Here is a 21028-nt window from a genome sequence, read left to right as displayed (position 1 = left end):
CTCTCTCTCTCTCTCTCTGTGTACAGATCAACAGGCACGCTGGTCAAGACGCTGCCTGTCTGACGACTGTGGGGCTTAGGGTTGACCGCAGCCCCGGGCGCCTCTGCAGAAGGGAAGAGAACGAGCAAGTGGACCTGCGGACAGCAGAGTAGACGAAGGCAGACGGGCGTTTGCAGGCGTGGCAGCGCGAGTGGCCAGTAAGTCGGCAAAAGGAAACCCGTGACGGACTAGAACGGCGCTGAGGAGCAGGTCGCGTGAAAACGAAGGCTGACGATACGGAAGGGCGACGGCAAGGACCCCAACCTCCAGGACGAACGACGAACGGGCGACGGCCTATGCCGTCTGCACGCAGGGGGGACCAGGCAACAGATGACGACGAGGCGGCAGGTCACGAGCGGGCGCCATCTTCGGTCACACACACACACACTCTCTCTCTCTCTCTCTCTCTCTCTCTTTCGTGAAGATAATTGAATTAAGTAGTAAATATTACATGAGACCACCAGGTCAACATTCTCTCTCTATCTCTTACATTCTATTACATCAAATCATCATGTCAGCATACTCAATCTCTCTCACACTGTCTCTGTAGAAATTTACAAGATGTGAGCAAGCTCTCAAAACGACCTATTACATAACCGATTCTAATAAATCAGACAAAAAGAACAGTTGGAGTAGAGCGAACAATCGCCAACCAAGGAGCAGCAATGTCCGGAAGGACCAAGTCAGCTGACATCATAGAAGTGATTTGCCATAACACCAATCCACACACACGGGCCACATGCCCATGGATGTCCGATACCGAATCAAAAATAAAGGCATTATGAGTACGCCATATGTGGCCCACGGCTGTCCATCTAAGAAAATGGAATAGGCAGGAACAATCTGAAGACAAAGAGGGCATAGAGGACATATTTCCCATAATCCACAAACGAACTAGTATGCGGTGTTGGGTCACCAAGAACCACACACGGGAAATGAAATTCTAGATCTATCGCGCAATAGGGCAAGAGACAAAGAGGTGAAGCAATGTCTCATTGCATGTAGTACATAAAACACAGCGCAGTGCAGATCTGTGTATGTGTGTGTGCGCGCACGCACACGTGTCCCACAAGCTACCTCAATTGTTGAAGGCATGGGCAATGGGTAGGGCAAAAGAGCAAACAAGTAGGACAAAGGCCCCATGCCTACACAAGGTTAGGACGTATAGATCAACGGTCAAGGACAAACGCACCAGGTACAAACAACTTACAAGTCAAAGACCAAGCGAGCAGGGCAACGGTCCCCTAGGGCACAGGAACCCAAGGCACACATGTCAAGTAGATGATAATAGGTACAGGCACACCACGAGCTGCTACGGTTGCCAGTCGTCAAGCAACAAGGGTTGCTTGGCGGAAGCACAGACACATCAACATTGCTCTCTCTCTCTCTCTCTCTCTCATATATTAGGATACATTTTTATTTTATTTTATTTTTATTTTAATAGATCTTAGCCTCATATTAGGATACATTTATTTCATCTATCTTCACTTCAACTTTCTTACAATGAGATGACATTGGATATAGATATATTGGTTTTCCTCTAATAGGCCACATTTGCCTTTTACCAACATTAATATATATTTCTTTCTTTCTTTCTCATGCTCTCATCCTCTATTTCCCTACCATTGAGGCTAGGAGAGACTTCCTAGCTCAACTACAAGCGTCGAAGGGGACCAGTGTGTTTTTGGATGACGACCTCACATCGACCCAACTAGACACATGAGGGAGTGCATGCCAAGAATCAAGGTAGCTAGGGACAAGGGAAAGCTTGCCTTTTACAGAAGGGAAATGCATTTCTTAGCTCAACACCCCCTCTTAGGCCCAAAACAAGGCTAGAAAGGAAGGTTACCCAAGGCACTCCACCCCAAAGCAACCAAGTCATTGGATAAAGGGACAAAGGGTGCACACTGACTGCCCAATGGATTACTAAGACTACAAAGGCGATGGATATCTTACCAAGGGAGTCTAAGAAGTCACCCAAAAGAGGATAGGGCATCCGACAAAGGGTGCTCATTGGCTGCCAAGTAGCCTCCCAAGTCCTACAAAGGTGGATGGAACCACAATGAACTATGTAGTTTTTTTTTTTTAATAAATAAATATAAAGGTGTCTGGAGAGTTAGTTGGTGATCGATTAAGTAACTGTACGATATGGGAGAATAAGAAGGGATGGCTAGGTCCAACCTATCACAAAATAAACAAGCTACCCATCCACTCCAAGGTGTCGATGACAAGGAAAGGGGTGATGAAGGAGTGGTGGCGTGGTGTGGTGTAAGAGCCTCTCGTGGAGACAGCTTAGGATTCGCCCGAGGATGCTCTACACAATGAGATGCAAAGGATGCTACATGCTAAGAATACTCACACAACATGCAACAAGTGCCACTTAGACAATGTCCCTTGTGGCGAAATTGTTCACTTGCCCAAGTACCCTTTACAAAGATCATCAAATCATGCAATGGAAAGGAAAAGGTACAATAGGGGAGGAAAGGCCAATGGCGAAGACAAGTGCCGAAACCTAGAGAATACCAAGAAAAGTAGCAACCCCCTCTTAACCATGGATGTCGATGCCAAAGAAGGAAGAAGAACCAAATGTCGGTCTTCATGTGGTACCCAGAACCATGATCTGAGGAAGTATCCCAACTAGAAGAACAAGACAGAAGTCACCATTATGATAGCATCAAGAGAGATATTGCACGATCCACCTTGGGAGAGAAAGCCTCCATGCTGGTAGAAGACTAAAACTTCTAGGATGATAAAACCATGATGGAATGGCACGCATCCCAAGTCTCCAACCCAAGCAGGATTGGTACAAACCTGCTATTAGCCCTACACTGAAAACAAAACCTTGCAAAAGAGAGAAAGATCTGCAGTACAAAGGTCAATAGTGAGATGCTCCAAAAAACAAAACAAAATAAAAAGGAAAAGCTAACTGAATGAACAATGCAATGATGCAAATGTGTATGTATGTGTGAGTAAATGGAGCAGAAGACTTAAGAATGAAAATCTAAGAACAAAATCCTATGGGCCTGACTCAATAGCCGAAAGACCTAAAAGCGCAAAGCTTAAGCGAATGTAAGGATGTGGCTACCATCGCATATGCCCACTAGCAAGGCTCTGCCAATGAAATGCCTGACAAGGTGGTGAGGTAGTCCTAGATGGAGGTGAATGTAAAGTGGATGCATAAAGTTCAGCAGGCCAATCAGCTAATCCTTCACTAGTGGTGAAAGATATAGGCTACAGAGGCTGACCGCATACCACATGTCTAGTAACCACTGGGATAGATGGAGCAAATAGTGCAACAAGAGGCGTAATCCCATTGGATTGGCCAATCGGTGCGGAGGCAGTCGCAGCACTCTACTATGATTTTCTAGGTGGAAGACCCTAGGCCTTTGTACAACACTCCTTGTCCACATGGCCCAACCTCTAGCAATGTGTGCAAAACCTATTTTTCTTAGGGAGTTGCTGCCAAATGGGTTTTGTTTCTTTGGTTCCATCTAAGAAAGAGGTGTCACCCTTTGATCGGCTTGCCTTCCCATCTTGCGAGTTCTTGCCGCTGTTGGTTTTCCTCACGAAGAAGAGGCAACCAACCCCCTTTGCTCAGAGTAAGGTTGTGTGGAGGCCCTCTTGTAGAGTTGATCATATAGCCATGCATAATGCAAAAGCTGACACTTGAAGAGGCAACCAACCCCCTTTGCTCAGAGTAAGGTTGTGTGAAGACCCTCTTGTAGAGTTGATCATGTAGCCATACATAATGCAAAAGCTGCACTTGAACTCGTAGAAGGTCAGCAATCTAGGTAGTGAGATAATATGCTGAATAAAATGGAAGTATTTGTCAAGCAACTTGTTCAAGAAAAACATGGCCTAATCATCATCTTTGGGAAGCTAGTAGTGGCAAACTCGTCGAGTAACCGCTAATGCCAACTTGACTTTAAGATCATCTCCTTCCTTAATTGAAAACTTTTGAAGCTCAAAATCGAGATTGACACATCAATGTAATCTTGCACCGCATAGCAGTCAATGAGATGACTCCAACAGAAAAATGTTGTAACTTAGAGTGGAACTCAAGAAGCAATCCCCGCACTAACTCAACATTGGTTGTGCCATTGCGGGCTCTCCATTGACGGTTGAGATCAGGGTGAGTCAGCATAGGTCTAGACCAACGACGAGGTCCCAAACCCCCTGAGATTCAAGCACTTGTTACATGAAGTTTGACTGAGGGATGAAATTCAACCCATTAAACCAAGTCTTATCCATGAAGGCATTCTTGGCTGTTGCAACAGGAGTGGTAGTGCTAGGAGATGGATAAGGTGTGCAATGGGGGTATGGTGGATAGGGAGGATTGGAGCTCTGCGTAGAAGTAGTGAGAGTGCAAAACGGAAAAGAACGAAAATATAGAGACAAAGAAACACACACGCACACACACACACACACACACACAGAGGGAGGAAGGGAGGGAGGGAGAGAAAGAAAGTTATATTAACGTCTACGAAAGGCCAAGTTGGCCTATGAGACCAAAACGTTACATACAAAATGTCTGGGAAATTTTTCGGGTCCCAGTAAAGCTACCATCTAATGCTATGATAAACTAATTGAGTAGGTACAAAATGGTATATAGGCTGGGTACAATTCATATGAGAGAGAGAGAGAGAGACTGCAAGGAAAGACCAATGAAATCTACACTAAACAAGAAAGAATGCTAATACAAATGGAAAAGCGGAAGAAGACTAATCAATCCTTGCATGCAACCCACAGCGTCAATGAGAGCATTAAATCAGGCTGATGATGATGGCAGCATCGAAGGTGGAGGAAGATGACCGAATCAGAGTGTGCATCTACTAGGGAAGGAGGAAGATGAGATGAATGAGCTACCAACTAAGTGGGGGAGGCTATAAATAGCAAAATATCCCCAAATTCGGCCAATCTAAAATCTAGGGCTAAAAATATATCCAACCAACATTTGGTAAAAATGTCAGAAATGCTCAGAAAAAATCCTACAAAGGGTGGACAATGTCCGGCAAGTGTAGGCAAACTGTGAAAAGCAATAACTACCCGAGAAATACACACAAAACTGAGTGCTCTAGAGATAGCTTCCTCCTCCATCAAAACAAGTGACAAACATGTCAAAGCTCCTTAAGTCCTCATCTGACTCAAACTGAGGCTCACAAGCAGGAGATGACAAGGCATGACAAACATGACTGTTAACACCCCCTCTTAGATCCTGGATGTGGCAAAGGCCAAGGAAAAAAGGATCCTGGGGTGACAAGAGGAATGCCAATGTCGATGAAGTCCGTTGATGTAGAGCGCCAATAAAGAAGCTCCTCACAATCCTGGGAAACCCCCTCTGAAACACTAGGGGCCAAGGAATCCATAGCTACATAACGGAGATTGTCCCCCTCTAAAGGGGATGGGGGGTACAAGGGAACCACCAAAGGAGATGGTGGGAGATGGGAAGGAACCTATGGAATAGATGGTGCACAAGCGGGAACAGGTGTAGCAATAGGCAATTGCCTCGAAGGACCCTGCATAAGAGAAGGTGAATGAAGCCTATAAAGCCCGCTCTCCTACCAACTTGTCGTGATAATAGCCCCTGTAGAAGAATCCTCAATACAAACAGCCTGCTCAGTGAAGACAACCCAAGTACCAAGCCTAGTAAGGCCATAAACTGAGAGGAGTGGAAAACAAAAGTCCCGAACATAAAGGACCTATGAAAGGGATCTTGAAGCTCAGTCACGACACAAAGGCAAAGTGCCAACACCACAAATAGACACCAACACAATGCCACCAACAGTAATTGAACCCTCAGAAGGGGATAGATCTTGCAATAAATCACCTCATGGAGTCATATGACTAGAAGCTCTATCAACCAACCAAGGCCTCTCAAAAGATGAGGCAACCACTAAAGAAGGCTCCTCCAACTCAACAATATAAAGGAACACCGAATCATGGGTAACCGCTGGAGTAGAGGTAGAAGGCTCGGATATTCTGAGCTCCATCCTTTGCTCCCAGACAAAGGTGACGGTACTTCTTCCAACATTTCTCCTCTGGATATGTCTCCTTCCCACAATATGGGCATTTAGGCTTCTTCAAATTGGAGTTAGAACCTCAAGAACTCTCCTATCTTGTAGCCTTTGACTTCCCTTTCTTCTTCTTCCCCCCCTCTCGATCCCACAACAAAAGCTTTGGTGGTGGAACCACTAGCAACCTCTTTGGCGCGCTTGTCATGCTCCAAAACAAGCAGGGCAAGCTCCTCCCATAGAAGCTTCTCATGGATCCTCGATGTAAGAAGGCTAGTGTAAAAGACATCAAATTGGGGAGATAGCAACTAAGTCAAAAGAATCATAGCCATATCTTTTAAAGAGATCATCCTACCAAGGGACGAAAGCTCATCCCTCATATCCTCCAACCTATTAATATAATCCTTTATGGAAGGAAAATCATCAACAACAAGCATCCAAAATTTCTTCTCGAGAGTAATCCAGTGAACAAATGTCTTCTGATGGTACAAAGAAGCAAGCTTTGTCCACACGTCTGCTACTTTCTGCAACCTGCCCACATGTACTAGGACAGAATTCTGTAAGCTCATAAAGAGGAAAGATCAAGCTCTAGAGTTGAACCAATTCCATAAGGAGGCACGATCCATCGATGATCCAACAATGGGATCCTCCACGGGACGAGAAATAGGGTGGGTAACAAACTCCAAAGATTAAAGGTATCAAGGATACACTCCATCTTACATGACCAAAGCGAGCAGTTTGAACCATCAAATCGGTCCTCTTTGGGCAAAGAAGGGAGTACGAGCACCTGTATAGAGGGCCTTGCAAGTGAACTAATAGAGGTCTTCGTATCTTAACAGGAACCCAAAATGGCAGCACAAATTCCATTCTTGGAAGAAGAGCATAATAGGTAGTAGTTGGCTATCGAGACAAGAGTCTTCAACCAACTCAAGTACCATAGCATCGGCAACTTGAGGAAACTCATAAATGCTAAAGATGCAGTGAAGAGGATGATTGATGAGTACAACCTTCACAAATGCATGAAAAAAGCTAGCCAAGAAATCGACCATAGTAGACGCACAAAGTTCTTGAGAACCCTCAAGAGGCGTGGCCACTGGCCGTGTTTGATCTCAAGTATGTTGTTCCACGAGCTGAAGAGCAACTTCTAAAATACAAGCCCCAAATCGAACTACCTCCATCCCCAAGAAGTAAGACAGCAAACCAAGGTCTGTCATCTCGAAGGTAGCACTAAGCTTGGCCTTAATTTTTGATATGGCAACAGAATTTGAGCCTGTGATGAGTAAGTCATCAACGTATAGCAAGATATAGCTAACCCCCTCTGCAGTAGATTGAACATATAAGTTATTCCCGAACAAACAAGCTACATAACCTCCGTTCTTCATGATCCATGCGATAATCTCACTACCATTCGAAGGAGTGCTGAGAAAGCTCCTCATTTATATCATCTAAGCCGCGAAACTACTGGTAAGACATCTTCAAAATCTTGCAAGACACCAACAAAATAAATCGTTTTGGCGGTAGACAACCCCAAAACAGGAGGAAACGGCTACACGATCACAAGGAAGTCGACATAGAGGGTCTGCCTAGGGCAGAATTACTATTGCCTGCACAAAGAAGTTGTCACCTTAAGAAGAAAGCTGTGTTTTCGGCAAACCACTAATGTGGATGGCCTCCTCTACAAGAATCGAGCACTCTATGTCTCTCTCAAACGATGATACCATGCTCTAATACCATGTGAGAGTACGCAACAATATGGCCGACCAACATTTGGTGAAAATGCCAAAAATGCCCAAAAAAAATCTTGAAAAGGGTGGACAATGTCCAATAGGTGTAGGGAGACTATGAAAAGCAGTAACTGCCCGGGAAATGCACACAAAACTAAATGCTCTAGAATGAGCTACCTCCTCTATCAAAACAAGTGACAGACAGGTCACAGCTCCTCATCTGACTCAAACTGAGGCTCACAGGTAGGAGATGACAAGGCCTAACAAACATGACTACTAATAGGAGTAACCCAAGGGATGTGAGATCACATATCATAAGCAGAGGATAGAGATCCCTACGTCTGAGAGGACAAAGGAGGTGGGTGATTGCAGGTAGTGAGGGGGATGCCTATCACAACCATGCAATAAATGAATGTAAGAGTACAAAATGCTCAAGGGCAAAGCAATGAGTGTCGGAGTGTAACATCCACCAAAGATGGATCCGAAGTGTTGTAACCACTAGTCAAAGTGTGTTGGAGGGTGTAGAAGACCAAAATGCAAATCATTGGAAGCAATAGGATGCCTGGCAATAGTAGTGGAGATGCATAATGATGCCAGCGATGGCTGAAACTGCCAAATGCAGTAAAAGAGGTGTCGACTAGAGCTAGCAATGGTTGTTTGAGGCCAAACGCAACAGTAGAAGAAGAGCCAAGCACAAGCAACAGTTGGAAGGGCAGTCGCCAAGGGGGCTGGAGTAGTAGATGGAGTGGTGGCAATAGTCACAAAGGCTAGATAGCCACGTGGAGGAAGACTGATAACGAAGATTTTCACGTGAATGCGAAACTCTCTCAAACCGCGCACCAATTTTGTGTTTTTCATTAAATAAACATGTTTTGGGGATTTAAGAGGCTAATCAGCATGGAATGCATTTGTTAGCTCGACAATGTGACCCCCATCCAAGACATTTTTCTTACCCAACCCTTGTAACTGGGTGCGTCTAGGTTTTGGCATCAATCAAGATTCAAGCTCAAGTCACGTCAATTTTGCTAATAATTTGGGTCTAGATCTCGCTATGCTGGACAATATATATTATGTCCCCTAAGTTGGGTGAACCTGTTACCCGTTCAACAGCTTTGCCACTTGGGGCGAGTAGTTTTCTTCATAGTGGCAAGATCCTAGACTCTCGGACTAGTTTAGTAATTGCTCATGGTGCAATTCAACCTAGTAACCTTTACACGATACTCAATTTCTTTCTCAACTAATAGCAGAGGGCTCAAAATTCCATCATTTCCAAGCTTTACCCACCACACAGGAGCTGACGAACAATGAGCATCTATGATGAGTCAAAAGAAAGTGCATTGAAATACTTTTAGTCAATATAGGTGTGACTACTCTGTAATCAAATCAGAATCAAAACTAAGCCAAAATAGAGAGTTGTCTACAAATTGTCTACATAATAGAATAAGAGATAAAATGACTAGTTTTTAGCCAAATGAACTCGTGAAAGATAAACGTTTGGATCCCAATATAGATATTGACCTAATGAATGTGCAAAACCTTGCCCATAATATCGTGGATCAAAAGGTATACCATCATAAGAATGATCAAGAGGAGGATGATCATGGTATTATTGCTTAGGATATCTCAGGTATGACTCTCTTTATGAGGAAAACACCACCGCACTCTATTCCCTCGGTAGACCACACGTTGAGCTAAGGCGCCCCAAAGATTGATCCATGTTGATCTTTGTGGGCCGACATCCACTGCCACCTTAAATGGCATGTTATACTTCTTTTTGATAGTGGATGATTTCTTGAGATACATTTGGGTGTATTTTCTAAAGCACAAATTTGACACCTTAACTACTCCTCAACATGAATGCATTTGATGCATAACCAAATGGGTCGTCCTATAGGATGTATGAGAAGTAACAGTGATGGTAAGTATACCTCCCATGAGTTCAGTGAGTTTCTACAAGAGCACGGCATTTCTCATCACCTCACCTCTACCGACTCCCCTTCTCAATATGGAGTCGTAGAGCATAGGAACCAGACTCTAATGAACATGGCACACTCTATGCTATTCACCGCAGAGCTCCTTGAGCACCTTTGGTTCAAGGTTATTAACACTATATATATCCTCAACCAATGCCCAACTGCAGCTATCTCTAAAAAGACCCTATACAAGGGTCCCACACTTGTGTACAGCTGGACATACAGTTAGAATGTCGAATAGACAGAGTTTGAAGTCTTAACACTCCCCCTCAAGCTCAAGATAACAGTAGTACACCAAGTAGCTGTCGAAATTGACTGAACTTATCTTTACCTGAAAACTTGGTAAAGATTTATGTTGCCTGCTCGTTCGTCTTCACATGCATAAAATCCACTCTGCCTGCAAGAACCATCTCACGGATTAAATGGTAGTATACCTCAATATGCTTCATTCTGGCATGGTAAACTGGGTTTGTTGCCAGAAGTACACTACTAAGATTGTCACAAAATAAAGTCACTGGAGCATCCACCTACATATCCAAATCAGCCATTAGCATAAGCAACCATGCAATTTCACAGGTTGTCGAAGCAACACCTCTGTACTCTGTCTCAGTACTAGACAATGCAACAGTCGGCTGCTTCTTGCTACTCCAACTGATCATCCCACTTCCAGAGCTGAAGACATAACCACTCGTAGACCTGCGATCATATGAGCATCCAGCCCAATTCGCATCAGTGTAACCAATGAGTTCCAGGGCCTTATCCTTCTCATAGAACAACCCATGATCTACAGTGGACTTTACATACCGCATAATCCGTCTAATAGCATCCAAGTGTGGCTTTCTGGGCTTCTGCATGAACTGACTTATGAGCCCAATAGCATAACTCAAATCAACTCTTGTGATGGTCAAGTAGATCAAGCTTCCAACCATCTACCTGTACATAGTGACATCATCAATTTCAGCTCCAGTGTTTACGTCTAACTTAACATTCGATCCAAAGGTATATCAAGAGTTTTACATTCAGCCATGCCATATTTTTTCAGCATTTCCATGGCATAGTGTTTTTGCATCAACCATAAACCATTATTTGCCTTTATCACCTCAATACCCAAGAAGAATTTCAGCTCACCTAGGTCCTTCATATCAAATTCAGATTTCAACATACTCATGACATTCTGTATTCCAAAGTCATCATCACTTGTGATTATCAAACCATCCACATAAATAACCAACACCACCAATCCTTTGTCTGTCTTTTTCGTGAACAAACTATGATCAGTTGCCAACCATGAAACCCAAACTCTATAAGTAACTACTGATCCTTGCATGCCATGCTCTAGGAACCTATTTCAACCCATACAAAGCTTTCTACAGCTTATAGACATAGTGCGGAAACTTAGGGTGCGCATACCCTTCAAGCTGATCCATGTAAACATCCTCTTCCAAGTCACCATTGAGGAAAGCACATCCATCTGCTGTCTAGACCATACTGCTGAGCATATCCCTTGGCGACCAGCCTGGCTTTGTACCTCTCTACACTGCCATCCAACTTGCATTTGACCTTATAAACCCATTTGCAGCCAATGGTCTTTTCCCATCTAGCAGTTGAACAAGATCCCAAGTGCTATTTTCAGCCAAGGCAGCCGTTTCCTCATCCATGGCTATGCACCAATTCTTATCCATCACTGCTTCAGCATAAGTGGCAAGTTCTTTAACCTCCATAACCTTCGTCGTATAAACATAATGCTTCGCAAAGTAACCATTGTAAGTCAATCTATCCACAAGATACCTAACCCTCTCCAAGCATCTGAGCTGTGGTACACTACTAGATTCCCCTCTCTCATGAGGCGGAACACACCTACTCTGCGGAGTACCAAGCGTATACACAGTAGAAATACCAAGTTCGGTGTCAAGACTATCAGCCGAGTCATAGCCTGAAGTCATCATGCCAGGTGTATCAAAAACTTTTTCTTTTCCTTTACTGTCCATCATGTCATATCTCCCCCTCATTGACATAATGGTGTCAATGGACGATGAGCCACAACTGCACAATCTCATTGTCCACGGAGAGACAGGGGATGATACATTCGTAACACTAGGACATGTCAATGCAGTACTCTGCTGCAAACCAATTGTAGAAGCATGTGCAGAAGACATGTCAGACAGTATTGCTGTAGGTGATGCATACCAAGTAGCCATCTCATCAAATATAACATCCCTGCTCACAAGTGTCTCCCGAGTGTAGAGGGATCAAAACATTTATATACGTTATTTTCTTGCGCATAATCAATAAAGACACATTTATGTGCTTTCGGATCCAACTTCTCTTTTCATCATAAATATGCACATAAGCAATACAACCAAATACTTTCATGCGACTAACATCAGATTTGTAGCCATACAACTTTTGAAAGGGTATCACATCATGAATGCCTGCAATGGGAGTCCTGTTCAAAATGTACATGGCTGTCATAACAACCTCAACCCAATAGTAAAGCGGCATATTATTCTCATTCATCATAGCACGAGCAGCTTCCATCAATACCCTATTCTTCCATTCAGCTACTCCATTCTGTTGTGGAGTGTAGCTACATGTAAGCTACCTATGAATACCATTTTCAACCAAAAAACTGTCAAACTCATGTGATACATACTCCCCACCGCTATTGGATCTCAGACAAGAGATGTGGTAATCAAATTCTTTCTCAACCTGCTTCTTGAACTACTTAAAAACAGCAAACACCTCATCCTTTGCTTTCAGTATATAAACCCAAGTATAGCAACTAAAGTCATCTATGAAGGTCACATAATATTTAGAGTCTCCCATAGATGCATTATGGGCTGGCCCCCACACATCAAAATGGACCAATTGCAAGGTCATTTGTTGTTTCATACATGCCTGACAAAAGGCAATCGTGACTTTTACCAAATTGATAGGCATCACATACATGACCAAGATCAGTGTAAGTAAACTTCGGTAAGCCAATAACAAGCTGTCTCTTCTACGTCAATTACAGCCATTGAATATTCACATGCCCCACTCTTTTATTCCATATTTCTAGGTCTTTGACTGTGCCTGAACCATAAGCAAACATTACTGAATTCAACTATGGTAAAGTGGCATCTAATGTGAACATCCTGCCATGTCTGTGACGACAAGCAATCAATTTGCAGCCATTACCAAACTCTTCAATGAAGCAGCCATGCTTATTAAAATGGACTTGTAAATTCTACTTAGTCATCTAACCCACAAACAACAAATTCTTCACAATGGATGGGACATGCAACACATCATGCAAGTTCTTCTTCTTGCCATCATGAATCACCAAAGGTACTATGCCTTTGTTCTCAATGCTATGCTACGTATCGTCACCTGTGCATATATAGCCATTCTTGTCAGGCACCATATCTGTGAAGCAGTCACCATGAGGTATCATATGATTCGATGCTCCCGAATCAATATACCAAACATCATCTACATTCAACTTCTTAGCAGCCCTATTCTGCATGTAAGTCATGGCAAACAACCAATCTACGGAATCATCCACTGTATGGCTGGATGATGCATAATGTCCATGCTACTTGCCCTTCCAATTGCCTTGCTTCTTCCAGCAGGCCTTAGCAACGTGTCTGTACTTGCCACAATAATGACAATTCTTATCCTTGTTAGGATTGTCAGAGACACACTGTTGCTGCCAAGCACCTCTGCCCCCTAGGGCTAGATCTCCCCCTGGCTCTAAAATTGCCACCTCCTTGTGCATTTGAACCCCTGCTGGGTATTACTGCCACGAGACATATTCTGTGGTGCCCCTCTGCCACGAGCAAATCCCCTACCACGGCTGCCACGGCCCATTGATTTGAGTAAAGGACAGCATCCTTGCTCTTAGAGCTGCTAGAACTAGTAGTCAATCCCAGTTTGACTTCCTCATGAATGAGCAATGCCACAAGCTCATTATAATCTAGCATTTCAACCCGCACAGATATGGAAGCATCAAAAGATTCATATTCAGGCCCCAAGCCATTTAATGCAACTGCAACCATGTCTTCATCCTCCACCTATGTGCCAATGGACGCTAACTGGTTCACAATGATCTTAATTTCAGTGACATAGTCTTGAATAGACCTACCCTTTCTCTCCATATTATTGAATTTTTGCTTCAACTATATCTTCCTGGCACTTGTGGTAGTGCCATAGTACCTGATCAAGGTATTCCATGCATCCTTTGGAGAGCCGCAGTTCATAATCTGCATTACCATAGCATCTGAAATACATAATGACAGCCAATGTAGAACCCTGCATGCTCTTTCCGTCCAAGCTCTATGAGCTCTTAGCTGATCTGGAGTGGGATTCTTGTCAATAGGCAATTTAGGTTCAGCCTCTGCTCCTGTTACCAAATCCCAATATCCTTTTCCTATCAAGAAGTTCTTCATGCGAAACTTCCAGATGGCATAGTTGTTGCTGTCAAGTTTCTCACCCACTATCTGGGTTATGTTATCTATTCTGTCTGCATTTGCCATGTTGTGAACACTGCCTAACTTCCTACAAACCAACGATTCTTAACTTACCTTCCAATTCAATGACTATTTTCAGCAGCAACCCTTTGTTCAAATCAAAGTATTTCAGTCCATAAACATGTCAACCATATCCCAAGTCAAGTGGCAATACAGCTAGGTATAACAACCTATTTGTATGGACTGCATTTACTGCATACTCTGTATGTAAACACACTTAACTGGTAGTGAACAGACAAGCAGTCTATGAGCAGCAAACTGTGCATAACCGGCAGCCTTTTCTCAACCAAAGCAAGGGTATTTATGCCTCAACATAGCCCACAGCATCTCAGACAATTGCCACTACATGCAAGTATCCATACATGTCCATTTGAGCACATTGCAGTGCATGTACATCATGTATGAAAGTAAATATTCTTCCAGCTAATAAAAACCGTTCATACCCTGCTATAACCAGCAGCAAATCAGTCCAAATTTGGGCACTTAATACTCACAATATCCCACAAAAAAACCTACAGCTCCAATGGCATGACTCAAGCCTTACAGGTACCAAATGGATGCCAGTATGTTTTGACCTTCGAGTGATAACTATCATACATTCAAATTACAGATTTCAGCCTGTAATTTCCAGATCCGTAAATGCATTCCAAAATTGAATTTTTAATCTCTTTAAATCATGCCCAGGTGTACATGGGTATTGCACAAACATTTATCAAGCATTCTTGATAGTCATATCCATCATTCCAAAACATTGGTGGATCAAACGGTGCCCTGTGTCAGTGCTGAAGAACTTCTAGACACATTCTATCATGTCATTATCTTCAAACACTGAGCCTTTAACACTCCCAATCCAAGATCAAAAACATAAGAGATAACATATATGCTTCGTAAAGCATCCACCAAGCATAAGCTTTTCAATGATCACTGTCTGTTGAGACTTCAGTGTTGCCTATGAGTTATCATACACATCAAGTGTATTCAACCTGCATTACACAGGTCTGCTGGTCACATTCAGACTGCTTTACATCAGTTTGCTACAGCATACATATTGCTCCATGAGCTCATGCCAATACTTGGGGCTCCCTTTCCTTCCGGCTTACCTGAATCCCAACACAACTGGACCAGCCATTCTGAATGGGGTCAACTTTGCCTCTGCTGCAGGTGGCATCTTAGACAGCTCTGGGAAGAACTATGTGGCCCGATTGCCCTTCAATACACAGATATCCAACTTCCAGCCTGCTGGGGGGTCCAAAGGCAACCGCCAAGTATCTGTCCAAGTCTCTGTTTGCAATCGTGCTGGGGAGCAACGATTATCTCAACAACTATCTCATCAACTCAACCGGGATTAGCCAGAAGTATACCCCAGACCAATACAAAGTGCTTGTGACTCAGACCTTCGCACAGCAGCTCATAACTTTGTTTCAGCTGGGGGCGCAGAGGTTTGTGATATCCGGGGTAGGGCGTCTGGGGTGCACACCCAATGTGCTGGCAACCAAGAGCAAAGACAGCAATTGTGTGGAGTATATCAACGAGCTTGTGCATGGTTTCAATGCCGAGGTGGAGCAGCTGGTTACCTAGCTCAATGCTGACCCCCAACTCCCAGCTAAATCTGAGCTGCCTGCCAATTTGATCACACTGTCATATGACTACAGATCAGTAGTAGTCTCCTATTTGTGGAGAGAGATGTCCACTTGTTTCAATGCATGCAGGATATTTTTCCTATGACCAGGCATGGAGTCTGTTCTTCTCAGGCTGCGTAATAGAGGCAATAGCAGATGGAAATATTAACAAAGCTTTCTCGTTTCAAAAGACCTCATTTATACTTCAAGCTCTTCAATTTATCTGATACAAAAGAAAAACAGGAATCAGCAGCACGTGGCTTGCTGAATAGATCTACTTCAAGGTCTGCTGCTACTAAAGAAGGCTCTGATACCATGTTAAATGACAGAGAGTAGGTTTTGGAGCAACAGAGAGTGAGCAGTCAGCTCATCCCCTTTCTTTCGTTATTCCCTCAAGTAACTAGTAGAGGAGAATAGTTACAACTAGGTCATCTAGCCAATGTACTAACTGTGGTTAATAAGTCAAAGACCACCGACTTATTAAATGTCCCACACTCGCTGTGTACAGTTGGACATACAGTTAGACCGTCAATCACACACATAAACAAACACAGACAAGCTTGAAGTCTTAGCATGCAGGCAACCGTTGGCTACCTTAAGGTCTCCTTTCATCAGCTCAAGATCAAGATTGGAAGAGCAACTTGCATCCCTAGAGCCAAGTGGATTTGCAAACTATGCCTTGAGGTGGTGGAGAGCAAGGAGCACTATATCTACACATGCAAGGCCTACAACATAATCCAAGCTAGATACCCCACACTATTTAGTGGAAACACCTCCCTCAGACTATTCATGGAGTCCCCAAACTAGCACCGCTTGGGTGCATGGGGCATTAGACACAAAGGCTACACCAAAGAGATGAGGGAGATCCATTATCAACACGAGCGATACCTAATAGAGCTGAGGGATCGGTCTCAATGCTAGCCCAAGAACCAGCCATGCCTAAAAAGTTGTCCAACAAAACCTCATACATGCCACAACAAGATCCTCATGGGGTGCATCTGAATCTCTTGGACCCATTTGCCTCTACAATCAACACTTAAATCTGCTGTCTTTTGGAGTATATCCTATCAAACTCCTTTCTGCTAGCTCTACTACCTCAAGCAAGAGAGGAAAGTCCTCGGAGCATGCATCAAAGCAATCCATCTCCTACTCTCTCTTATGGCCCACCTACAACAAGACCTATGACAGTATTAGCTTTGAAGTCACATCTCCGTAAAATGCGGGAACCCAACTCATTGGTGCATCATGCATCAATAACACACAAAGGGATTAAAAACGTAGGGTAGAGACATCTCTATCTCCTCAAGGGCCACCAATACTAGGGTGGCCTTTGTAATAATGCGTTATGCCATCGCCAGCTCCTAAGGCATTATTAGTACATAGGATTGTAGTATCTCTAGCTCTTGGGATGGGAAAGTCAGAGGAGTGCCTATGAAGATATGCTAGGGTTTGCACTAAGAAAACATAGAATGTACAAACACAACTAAAAGACGATAACTCAGACAAAAACACAAAAATGCAAAATAGGGTAAAAGAGAATCAAATGAAGCTAAATGAATGTATATACACAATACTCAAAGGAAAACCAATCCAACACTCAATGACTCTTGTAGGAGTGGGCTGAGGAAGATGTTGGAGTGTGTCATCCACCAAAGACAAATCCCAAGTGCAGTAACCATGAATCAAAGCAGATGATGATGTAGAAAAATGTTTAAAACTCAAGAACAACATATTGTAGATGCAAAACACAGATCAGGCCAATGTTGAAAAGTGCTGTAAAACTCAAAAACAGCCTACTACAGATGCAAATGCAGATCAGGCTGATGCTGAAAGGTGTTGAAAGACTCAAAATGCAGCCTGTATGCCTCATGGCAACAGACAACAGTGAAGGATAGCATGCCAGGTAGCCTGCCGCAGCTGTAGAAGACCTATAAGTGATGAGCAGCAGCAGGACAGCCTATTCTGATGTAAACACAGCAGTGCACCGGGTCTTCACAAGCAGTGCAGGAGCTGGGAACTCTCCAATAGGGGCTAGAGCAATCACAAAAAGGCCTAGAGTGATGGCGACAGCAGTTGGAACCAAATATAGGTGTGGACAGCCTTCAGATGGTCACAGTCGCAACTAGTGATGATGGGCAGAGTAGAGAGATGGGGGATGCAAAAGGATGCAAGTGATCCAGCACACTCTGTTTTCATACACATGGAACCAACCAAAGTTTAAGGTTTAGCTTATGGGACCCTAAAGCGCACTTAGTGCATTTGTTTTCTTGAGGTGAATATTAAATATCGTCTCTCCATAGAGACAACCAATAGTTCTTGCAATGATAGTCAGATGTGCATGGCCATAGCTAGGAACCCAATTTTCAAGCTCACACAAAGCACATAAAGATCTAGCACCATTATGTCCAAGAGGATCTTGGATCAAGTGGTGGAGCTTGTTTATTGTCTTATGATGTTTGTTTCTTCCTCATTTGCACTCCTTGGGAGTTCAAACATACCCACGATCTAAGAGCCATTGAGGGAAAGTATTAAAATTCATGGTCATCTCCTATTTGTGAGCCCTACACCAAGTCAACGAGGCACATAGGAGCTCTATCCAATCATGTCCACTTTGGTCCAATTTTAACCATTGTCCTATTTTTTATTATTTTTGGACCAGGACACCTTTGAACCAGTTTTAGCTCGCAGAGTCATGTGTACTTACAACTATCCACTCGGTCATTATGTCTCCCATCCTTCCAATCTCCACTCGCCCAACACCCTTGCTCAGAAACATAATGTGTCACGTGCAAGGGCTGCCTTGTATCAATCTGCTTCGGCACAAGTACTGATCATTCATTGCTTCCATCTCCTTTCCAGTTCTCGGTCGTATTGTTTGCATTTTCCTACTTCTGCTCACATTTTAACATGGGCAACACCTAAACGAAGCAACAAATCTCCCATAGGAAACCAGAACCAATAACTTATCAGGAAAAGGAGTGTTAGAAACAAAACCTATCTCAAGCATTTCAAAACCTCAGATAGCAAGCTTCTCCTACCTCTCATATAAAATCAGCACCAATTTCTCCTTCAAAAGATTGTTATGCCACATAAAAGGATGGTGGTACAGCATCTCCAGCAGGAACTTGCTAGATGACAAAATCACAGTGGCAAAGTCCCATCTCTTCTCTGGCATTAGCAGTCTTCGACAACAATGACTGGTCCTAAAAAGTCAACGTCAATATTTTGTAGCGAATGTGCCGCATTAAAGAACCATGGGGTTGTTTAAATGCTCAGCTAGCTGGGTAGACAATCCCACGCACTTTATTAAATGCAAATATAGTATGTGAGAGATGTAAAACCCCTTAGGAAAGGCTCTAGAATCTAGAAAGTCTTAGCACACCGCCATTTCCTTATAGAAAATGCTGTTTTTTCTTGCATTTTTTGCTAGAAGGTGAAACCCACCATGTTTCACACATTTGTTATCAATGGTAGGGCGCACCAGGATACATAATAAAAAGTCACACTTTATCGTGGAATGAAATCAAAGAGAAAGATACAAGGCTAATCACAGCGTCGTTTAGGAAGTGCATGAGGCCCCAAATGGCTGTCACAATAACTGCCGATTGCATGCAGGCAAAACCGTGCAGAAAGAAAGGAGAGAATATGCAGGCAAGCCGATAAAAAACTCGTGTGCCAGCAGGGCCCTATGAACCTCAAACAGTTCATGTGAACCTCGAACAGTGTCATGGACTGCTCGTGCACACCTCCATCCACCTAACCTCTCTCTATGGCAGTATATTACATCTAAACTTGATTAGGTTCAAGAAAAGGACTGACAGATTGTAACATTTCAATGTATGTAAACAGCGACAGTTTGAGAAACTCACGGCGGCCAGTTGGCTGCTACAAGGTGAAAGAAGGTTCAGATTTGTGCTTGACGAATTGTACCATGAAGACACGTCCCCTGCCAACCCTACCCCTAGGGTGATACCATCCTTTTTCTTCAGTTTTACAAGGCTGACACAAGGATCAAAGATTCCATTGTCGTCTGTTGCTTCGCCCTCTTTTGCACCAAATGCTAGGATCGCTAATACCAGCAAAACCGGCATCTTCTACGTGCTGCGCTTTTTTCCTGTTCGAAAGATATGAAAGAATCGCTCGTTCTCTCTCTCTCTCTCTCTCTCTCTCTCTCTCTCTCTCTCTCTCTCTCTCTCTCTGTGTTCCCGCCATGGTCTGAGTCGCTGCATGCACCTCGTGGGGGTTGGGTTCGTCAACCTGGCGGTGGTCTTGGCGTCGCCCCACGCCGGCGGTCTCATCCAAACCCAGGCCTAGTAATAAGGCAATCTGACCAAGGCTGCGTACAAACAAATAATAAGAGTCACCTCGGTTTGCATTGTCTCACTCCGGTCCGGATGCCACGTCATCCATGGTGGAGATATACCAGAAGAGAGCAAGTGAGTGGGAAGTGGCCACATGCAAGTTGTAGTTCGTATAGCGCACATAAACTACCTACCAACAACAAGCTGGAGATAAAACGCCACCACAAAAAAAAAAGTGGCAAGCAAGGACATCCTACAACGTAATTCAACTCCTTTTAGTTATTATTAGGCAGGTTTCACATCCACCCCAACAACTTTCACTCCAACATCATATGCTGCATGTCGAAATACGAGGCATGCAAACGGTGTCCGCATGAGTAAAAACCCATTCGGTATGTTCATGCTGCCCAACTTGATTTCAAAGCATGATACCCTTTTCTAAAAGTTGCACCACCTAGTCTATCTAGGCTAGTGTGCAATGGGCCTTCGAGTACCCTCAAAATCTAGGATAACACTCAAAAATGAGGGTACTCCAATCATATGAGCAAGTCCCATCATTTAACACACTATAAATGGGCCCCAAAGCTATTGTACATCAACTGATATGAAGCAGACATCAAACACAAGCACGTGTATATATATTGCATCCACTTGCGCATGTATCCGAGCTCTTCGTCTCTTGAGGTCTTGCAATAAGATAGATAAAGAGTCGAGATGAAAGAAACATTACAAGGGTGGGGAACTAGGTAGACACATGCAACCACACTAGTGACAAAGTAAAGTTGCCTTTTTCTTTTCATATTGAGTATTATCATGCTAGCATGATTGTTTGCTAAATGTAACTATTATC

General features: G+C 43.5%; 1 protein-coding gene and 1 pseudogene across 3 annotated transcripts in view; one reads left to right on the top strand and one right to left on the bottom strand.

The window, feature by feature from the left end:
- LOC148032867 (uncharacterized) overlaps nucleotides 1-20344 on the bottom strand; it is an 89308-nt gene extending 68964 nt beyond the window's left edge. For all 3 annotated transcript variants that reach the window (XM_087684183.1, XM_087684185.1, XM_087684184.1), the window contains exons 1-2: nucleotides 20111-20344; nucleotides 19747-19991 (exon numbers count right to left, since the gene is read on the bottom strand). In XM_087684183.1, the coding sequence (XP_087540309.1) occupies nucleotides 19747-19968 (222 nt within the window). In that variant the 5' untranslated portion in view covers nucleotides 19969-19991; nucleotides 20111-20344. The remainder of the gene's footprint in view (nucleotides 1-19746; nucleotides 19992-20110) is intronic.
- On the top strand, nucleotides 15314-18003 carry LOC148032868 (GDSL esterase/lipase At1g71691-like; annotated as a pseudogene).
- Nucleotides 20345-21028: the final 684 nt, after the last annotated feature.

This window comes from Lygodium microphyllum, chromosome 8 (assembly GCF_053477565.2).
Source record: "Lygodium microphyllum isolate KBCC chromosome 8, Lygodium_microphyllum_v1.1.10, whole genome shotgun sequence".
Classification (NCBI taxonomy): Eukaryota; Viridiplantae; Streptophyta; class Polypodiopsida; order Schizaeales; family Lygodiaceae; genus Lygodium; species Lygodium microphyllum.
This window is presented reverse-complemented; position numbering and strand designations above follow the sequence as displayed.